The sequence below is a fragment of the Chiloscyllium punctatum genome, chromosome 1, assembly GCF_047496795.1.
Source record: "Chiloscyllium punctatum isolate Juve2018m chromosome 1, sChiPun1.3, whole genome shotgun sequence".
In the NCBI taxonomy this organism is placed as follows: domain Eukaryota; kingdom Metazoa; phylum Chordata; class Chondrichthyes; order Orectolobiformes; family Hemiscylliidae; genus Chiloscyllium; species Chiloscyllium punctatum.
This window is the reverse complement of record NC_092739.1, coordinates 71443291-71452064: the sequence shown is the minus strand read 5'-3', so window position 1 is coordinate 71452064 and position 8774 is coordinate 71443291. Positions and strand designations below refer to the sequence as shown.

The window sequence follows — 8774 nt, the reverse complement described above, 5'->3', positions numbered from 1 at the left end:
AGTTATGTTTGCGAAGTTTAAATACATAACGACAATGAACCACCGCCTAAAATGGTTTAAAACCTTGCACGTATGAAATACCCCCCACGAAACTAAACCTGTAAAATTAAAGGAGAGAAATGTAACGGGGGCAATTTTTGATGGAGGGTAACTCCGTTCTGTGGTGCATGAAAAACTCTGGATATGTTTTAAAATGAACTATTTTATATATTCTTTTAATGAGAAACGAAATTGGTCAGTATTGCTGTGAAATCTATGATCCACATTCGAAGTTTAACCACACAGAAAAAAAATACTCTAATTGGAACCTGCAGCATCCTATAGTTTTGAAACTAAAACCCGACAGAGAAATGAATTCAAAGAGATTTGTGGAAAACATCGTCTAAAGGGAGGCAAATAGAGACGATGACAAGATTTAAAACAAAAATAGGGCATGATAAAGTTTCCGGTGAATGGGAAGGTTCAGTGAGGGGAAGGGGATTGGGCAGATGTTACAGTTGGGGGGGGGGGGGGCGGGATTTGAGTTGGAATTCCCTTCGTTATAAATTCATAAAATAAAAGCCCCCTCCCTACAGCTGGCCTGACGTCAGGGTGCCTTGCCCAGACTGGATCCCGGACGCCTTCAGACTTTGACTGTGTCTCTCTCTCTCTCTCTCACTGACACACACACACACACACACAGATCCATCCTCCCCTCTCGCCGCCGCCTGCCAGTGCAGTGGGTGCCCACTGAGGAATGTGCATACTGTGGTGTAGGAGCTGAGGCCAGCCTGCTGTTTGAGTTTCCCCTCTGCCCCCCAGTGCAGCCCGAGTCCCCCCCTTCCCCCCTCCCTGCAGCGATGGCTGAGGTCAGCAGCAGTAGCCCGTTCCCGGAGGTGTTGGAGCTCAATGTTGGCGGGCAGGTCTATGTCACCAAACACGACACCTTGCTGAGCGTCTCCGACTCGCTGCTCGCCGAGCTCTTCTCCAGGAAGCAAACTCGGGTGCTGCCCCGGGACAACAGGGGACGCTACTTCCTGGACCGGGACGGCTTCCTGTTCAGGTACATCCTGGATTACCTGCGGGACAGGAGGCTGGTGCTGCCCGAACACTTCCCGGAGAAGGAGAGGCTGCTCCGGGAAGCCGAGCACTTCCAGCTGGCTGAGCTGGTCAGCTTGCTGACAGCGCGGCTCCCCCAGCACAGCTCTGCAGCCGAGGACCCCTGTCCCAGCGATGTCGAGGAGAGCTCCCAGAGCAGCGAGCTCTTGGCCAAGGGGGCTGCCGGCCCGGCGGCCAGGGGCTCCGGCTTCATCACGCTCGGTTACCGAGGCTCCTACACCCTGGTCAGGGACAACCAGGCGGACGCCAAGTTCCGCAGGGTGGCCAGGATCATGGTGTGCGGCAGGATCGCCCTGACGAAGGAGGTTTTCGGGGACACCCTGAACGAGAGCCGGGACCCGGACCGACCTCCGGAGAAGTACACGTCCCGTTTCTACCTGAAGTTCACTTACCTGGAGCAAGCGTTTGACCGCCTCTCCGAGGCTGGCTTTCATATGGTGGCGTGTAACTCCACCGGCACCGCCACCTTCATCAACCAGTACCGAGAAGACAAAACGTGGAGCAGCTACACCGAGTACATCTTCTTCCGTGAGTGTCGAACTTTCTCATCATCCATTAGAAAACCAACAGCCCCTATCCGCGGCGTTTGTGTAGCGTCGGGAACCTTACACAACTTCAAAGAGAATTAGACAATATCTGAGTGGTTGGAGTCCCCATTGAAAGTCGCGCTGTCATTGAATTCTAAGTGAACTTCCCACAAGGGTCTCCCCCTTTTTTTTTGTTAAGCTCTGATCCATGGGAGCAGTTAAACACCAACACGAAGCAGAAATCAGTTCCCGCTTCCTTGGGTGTGGAGTTCAGTCCCTGTCAGCCACAGACCAGGGAGCTGGTGCTGTCCTGGATGTGTGAAACTCAGACTGGGATCCCCCTCCGGCAAAGGGAGGCGAGGAAGTTTCCTCGCATATTGAGCTCATCCCGGGTCAGAACAGAGCCGGGAGGGAATATTCCCTAAGGATTGGGACTGAGGACAGGGTTAGGCAATATCCAAACAAGTTGCACAGCTGTAACCTGACTATGTGTCTGTCTGTTGAAATCCAGTTCATATTGCATCTCAAAAATATTACCTTGTAAATAAGATCTTTTTCAAAAATTGGTACCAGACATGCTCAAACAATTTTAAAAAAATTGATCTCCCACGAGTTTTATTGAGTTCTTTGTGTTAATTTTCCTGCTCGGTTCCAATTTCCCAGCCTTTGAGACAACTGATGACACCAAGGGGTTTTTGTTTGAGAAAGAACATATCCTTGGCAGGATTAGAGTCAATTTAAACAGAAGCTTTTTTTTTCTGTCCCAGTCGAGAGGGAGAGACAGAGGAACGGCGGAGAGCGCGGCCTTGGTATTAAACATGCCACAGAAATGAGCTGAGTGGCAGGGTCGATGGAGGGGGAAGTCTGGAGCATGGGTTAGTTTAAGTGTGTCATGAGTATCTCTGCTGTCAGCTGGAAGATCGATAGCAAAACCACACGTTACAGGAGCCTCTCTCTCTCTCTCTCCTCAGAGTAGCGCTGCCCGTTTTCACAGGCTCCGCGCTGTCACGGTCTGTTCCTGTATCCATTTCTTATTGGTCTTTGTTGTAATGCTTTAAGGAGGCCACAAAGAGTGATTTAGTTGGCAGTGCGCGCACGAATGCGCTGCAAATAGAGTTGGACCCCTAGCTGCCTGTAGTAAACTGCCGGTGTTATTGACTTACCACCTATGGAGTTCTGAATTTAAACAAGCTCATCAGGCAGGGCGAATCAGATCAACTCCCCAATGATTCTGCACACAAACTCGGGGGGGGGGGCTGCAGGTCACAACTTCATAGAATATTGCTGTGAATGGGCCAGTGAGACACAGCTATCCGATCTCTCCATGACATGGGTCCCTATTTAAAGCACACCAGTTGGAGTAATTCATGTACCACTCACTAAATAAAAGCAAAACGCTGCAGATGTGAAACGAGCGCCTAAATTTCCGTGAGCCCTTCAGCTGGTCACACAATGTCTGGGGAGAGAAACACAGCCAACGTTTCGAGTCGACGATCTTTCACCAAAACGGAGAGGTGTTAGAGATCAGCAGTTTTGGAAGTAATTTATTGCGTGAACTCCACCGGGTTTCCCATGTCACTTTTAGCTATTACCCCGCATGGATGACAATCGCTGTATTCATCTGCTTAATGAATGGCCGATGTTTCTTTAAATATTTATCTGAAGTTCTTGGCTTTCAAAGATCTTCCCAGGCACATCCCCAGCCCCCCAGCACCACCCGCCACAGCACTTCACTGTTAAAGTGAGGACTCACCAAGTTGGCTGCTTTTTGAATTCACTCTTTTTCACGGGATCTCTGTTACTTCCTTTGATGTGCCGTTTCTCAGAAAGATTTGAAATCACCTTATGGCTCCTTTTTGGTTTACCTGACCTTTCAACTATGCTTCGACTTTTCACCATAGTTATTGTGAAATTGTTAAACACTTTTGATTGGAAACAACAGTTGTGAATAATGGGGAAACGACTCAAGGATATGATGTGTGATTAATTTCTTGTTCATTCAGAGCTTTGTTAGAATTGGCCTGTAATTTAATGAGTATTTTAATGAGTATTTATATTTATTGCACGTTACATTCCAAGCTAATGACTTTACAAATTCCTCGAGGAATACTCTTTACTTTCTTACATTAGTTTTCATGTTTCTTTTCTTTCCAAATTCCAAACAATAGTTTCAGCTTTATGGTTATTATAATTAATGTAAATTAGATCTATCTCAACTTTAACAACCTGCAGGAGAAAGTGAGGACTGCAGATGCTGGAGATCAGAGCTGAAAATGTGTTGCTGGAAAAGCGCTGCAGGTCAGGCAGCATCCAAGGAGCAGGAGAATCGATGTTTCGGGCATGAGCCCTTCCTTATTCCTGAAGAAGGGCTCATGCCCGAAACGTCGATTCTCCTGCTCTTTGGATGCTGCCTGACCTGCTACGCTTTTAACAACCTGCAGCCGAGACATCACAGTTCACAGTGTATGTTAATAGAGTTTAAAAGAGGCCATTGCAATTGTAGGGCATTGATTTCTCTGCCATTTAACTCTTACTAAAATAGTACACAATGTAAGATGCATGTGTTACGTGTCTACATGCTAACGTCTCATGTGGTGATTTCTAACGTTGTTACTTTCGAGCCCAATGGCAGAGTAAATGAGCTAAAATTCAGGAAATATATTGCCTCCTCATGCACTGGCAGAAGTTCAATCCCTGTATTCCTGATGAAGGGCTTTTGCCCGAAACGTCGATCTTCCTGCTCCTCTGATGCTGCTTGAACTGCGCTTTTCCAGCACCACTCTACTCCAGAATTCAATAAAGAGAGACAATTCTAAAATGTGGAGTTGGTGGGAAGCAATCAAAGGGCATAAATTGAACCAAAAACAAATCAGGAAACGATACCCCCAATATCTATGGATTTGAGTCAAAGGGTCAGTCAGAATAGTACAAGGAATAACAAATTAAATATAGCTATATTGGAGATATAACAGACAACTTCAACATTTCAGCTAAAATACATGAAGATTACACTCAATACCACAATTGTAAATTCTATTTGGTTTCGGAATGCTGTAAACTCAATTGTAGTATTACAAGGAAATATTTTAGTTTGTTACTTGCCACATTATTTTGTACTCAAAATATATAGTGTCCAACATTTAAAGCCAATTTCTGAAAAAAAGTTAAAAATCACACAATCCCAGGTTATAGTCCAACAGGTTTATTTGGAGGCATTCGTTTTTGAAGCACTGCCTCATCATCAGGTGGTTGACTTCTTGTTTACTGTTGTATCTGATGCCATGTGGAGGCCACTGGCTGCTCATGACATGGAGATGGACATAAAGACACTTGTGTTAAAATTGACCTGCTCAAATCTCTCCAAGTGTATTCAGAAAGGCTGATAGCACCACGGTCCTTTTCTGCTGTTGTTCCAATGACTACCTCGGAGGCTCAGCATCTGTTTCCTATTGAACAGAATTTTGAGTAGCCTGTAGTCACAATGGAGTCTCTAAATTGATGTCCCTATCTCTACCACCTGATATATGAGCTACCCAATTACCAGCAGATAGGTAATGGCAAACATTTAAAGAGCTCATGGAAGAACTGCAACAATTTGTTCATTTTGTGTCTGACACAGAAATAAAGTGGAAAGGGTGACTTGACCATGACTAACTAGGGGAATTAGAGATAGAAACTTTTAAAGGTCTAACAGGACTTGACAGAGTAAGCACAGCAAGGATGTTCCCAGTGAATGGATAGTTTATGGATATGAGGTAGGCCTTTTAGGATGAGGAGAAATTCTTTCATCCAGAGAGTTGTGAACCTATTGGAATCCTCTGCCATAGAAATAAAAATGTGCTTTCCATTAGGGCCAATATCTAACAAAAATGTGTTTGAGAATGTTACTGTTGCAGGCAAATCTTCAGAACTATTGATTTAGAATTCCAATACTGATGAGCCAAAGTATGATGAAAGATTTAGATGAATTCATAAATGAAGCAAGGCAAATTTAAAACATTACCATTTTACAAGTAACTTCCCAACTTGAATGAATACATAAACAACGGTGCTTTTCATGGTTTCAGAACTTGCATAGGTACATCCTGCTTAGTCACAGAGCTGGCTTATTGAAATCAGCAAAGATCAACTGGAGAACCCAATGCAGTAGTTTCTTGGAAAAATATTGCAGTCAGGACTCCATTACAGTTTTGTTAAAGAAAGGTCATGTCTGAAGATTTTTGAAGACTTAGCTTTTGTATAGATGGGAGCAATGCATTTGATATAGTGTATTTGGACTTCAGCAAGGTATTTGATAAGTTTCCATGTGGGAGATTGATTACAAAGATAGAGGTAATGAGATCCAAGGAGATTTGATAAACAAGATCCAGAATTAGTTTAGTGGCAGGTAGTGGAGAGTGATAGTCAAGGGATGTTTTTGACTGGAAATTTGTGTTCAGTGGGGTTTCACAGGGATCTGTGCTGGACCCTTGCTGTTTACAGCAAATTTAAATACTTTAGACATGAATGTAAAGGGTGTATCAGTAAGTTTGCGGATGATACAGAAATTGGTGGGACGTTAATTAGTGAGACCTTGGACAACCAAAGTGGGGATTGTAGTAAGTATAAGGGTTTCTTAGCAATGTGGGATTAGAGTTAGACTTCAGTTCTTTTGTGAATGAGTAGGACCTTCCATTCATAGAAATTGTCATCGACCTGTTCAGCATTAACCTGCTCAGTGATACCCAGTTTAGGTTCTGCCAGGACCACGCAGCTTCTGATCTTATTACAGCCTTTGTTCAAACATGGACAAAAGAGCTGAATACCAGAAGTGGGGTGAGAGTGCCTGCTCTTGACATCCAGTCTGCATTTGATTGAGTGTAGCATCAAGAAGCCCTAGTGTTTTCATTCAATTTCTTAGTTAGTTTCACTTTTCTCAACTAATCTTATTTTCAACTTTTTTTTATTCATTCATGAGAGTTCAGTGTTGCTAACCATTGATTGCTTAGCCAATTGTTACTGAGAAGGTGGTGAGGTGTTACTTTCTTGAACAGCTCCAGATTTTGCAATGTAGTTACATCCACAGCACTTTTCAGGAGGGAGTTCCAGGATTTTTACCCAACCAATGGTGAAAGAGCCACAAAATATCCCCAAGTCAGAATGGTGTATGACTTAGTGGGGAATTTGGAGGTGATGTGTTGCCAAGCACCCACTGCTGTTGCTTTTCTAGGTAGTAGAGGCCATGGGTTTGGAAAGCTCTGTCAAAGGAGACTTGGTGAGTTGTTGCAATGAATCTTGTAAATGGAGTAGGCTGTAGCCAAGTGCAGTATGGTGGAGGCAGTAAAGTTTAAATTGTAAATGCAATGGCAATTAATGGGCCTGTTTTGTCCTGGATTGTGTTGAACTTCTTGAAAGTTGGAACTATGCTAACCTAGGCAAGTGCAGAGTATTTCATCACATTCCTGCTTTGTGCCTGCACCATGTCAGATTTTGACAAGTCAGGACTTGGCTTTTCCCTGCTCTTGCAGCAACAATGTTTATATGACTGGCCCAGTTAAGTCTGTGGTCAAGGGTAACCACAGGATACTGATGCTTGATGGATCAGTGATGATAATCATGTTGAGCATCAAGAGGAAGTAGTTAAATTCTCATTTGTTGGAGATGATTATTGCAGCTATTTGTTGGCATACTTCTTGCCACTCATCAGCTCAAATAATGAATGATGTTCAGGTCTTGCTGCATGTGGAAGCAGATTATTTCATTGCCTGAGAAGTTGCAAATGGTTCTGAACACTGCAATCATCAGCAAATAACTGTATTAATGTCCTAATGATGAAGACCATTAATAAAGCAACTGAAAGTAGTTGTGACTAGGAGACTACTCTGATGTAGAGTTGAAAATGGGGTTGGAGGATGTATAAGTAAATCTCTGCTGGATTTGGAACGATCCTTTGGGACTTTGCACTGAGGTGAGAGGGGAGGTGTGGATGCAGGTTTTGCACCTCTTACGACAGCAGGGAGAGGTGCCATGTGTGGAGACGGGGATTGGTGGGGGGTGTGGACCTAATGAGAGATTTGCAGAGGAAATGGTCCACACAGAATGCAGATAGGGGTGGAGAGGGAAATATGTTTTTGGTGGTGAGGTCTGACTGTAGATGGCGAAAGTAGCGGAGGCTGATGCACTGAATTTGGAGACTGGTGTGGTGAAATGTGAGGATAGGGGATTTCTATTCTTGGTGGAGTTGGAGGGGTGGGGTTTGAGGGCTGAGGTGCAGGAAATGAGGGAGATGCAGTTGAGGGCACCATTGATCACAGGGGTGGGAAAATTGCAGTCCTTGAAATAGGAAGACATCTGGGATGTCCTGGGGTTCCTCCCACCACTACTCGAGTGAACCCCTGCAGCAATATCCTGGGACTGAGATGATTGGCACCTAACAATCCCCATCATCTTAATTTGTCCAAGGTATGATTCTAATCAATGGAAAGTTTCTCCCAGCAGCTTCAAGCTTTCTAGGTCATTTTGATGACACATTGTCAAAGTCTGTCTTGATGTCAAAGGTCGTGAAATATCCCTCACATTTAAAAGGCTTTCTTTAATCCATTTTTGGACTTAAACTGTAGTGAGGACAAGAGCTGACCAGCATGGCAGGACTTCAACTGGGCACTGGTAAAAAAATTATTATTGAATAATTGTCACTTGATAGTACTGTCAAGGACACCTTCCATCACTTTGCTAATGATTGTGAGTCAGTAGTGGGTCAGTAATTGGTTATATTAGGTTTGGCTTTATTTGTGTGGGCAGAACATCAAAGGTAATTTTCCACATTTGGCCATTGCTGGTTTTGTCACTGTACTGGGGTTGGTTAGCTTAGTTGGCAGGACGGATGGTTTCAGTGCAGAATAATGGTAATAGCATGGGTTCAGTTCCTGCATTGGTGAGGGTATCATGAATGGTTCTTCTTCTCAGCCTTTCCCCTTGCCTGAGGCATGGTGAGTCTTAGGTTAAAACTCCACCAATCACTTCTCTTTAAAGACAGAGCAGCCCTATGGTTTGGTAGGACTATGGCAACTTCCCCTTTTTATTGGGAACTACATAATTACTGTGACTCATTCTTTATATCATCTGGATGGAATTGATTTCGCTGAAGACTAACATCTGTGATGCTTGAGA

The 8774-nt window shown here is 44.2% G+C and overlaps 1 protein-coding gene across 2 annotated transcripts in view; it reads left to right on the top strand.

Moving 5' to 3' along the window:
• The first annotated feature begins 625 nt into the window (after window positions 1–625).
• The window catches only part of kctd8 (potassium channel tetramerization domain containing 8), a 283835-nt gene continuing 275686 nt past the window's right edge, over window positions 626–8774 (top strand). For both annotated transcript variants that reach the window (XM_072568310.1, XM_072568319.1), the window contains exon 1: window positions 626–1626. In XM_072568310.1, the coding sequence (XP_072424411.1) occupies window positions 840–1626 (787 nt within the window). In that variant the 5' untranslated portion in view covers window positions 626–839. The remainder of the gene's footprint in view (window positions 1627–8774) is intronic.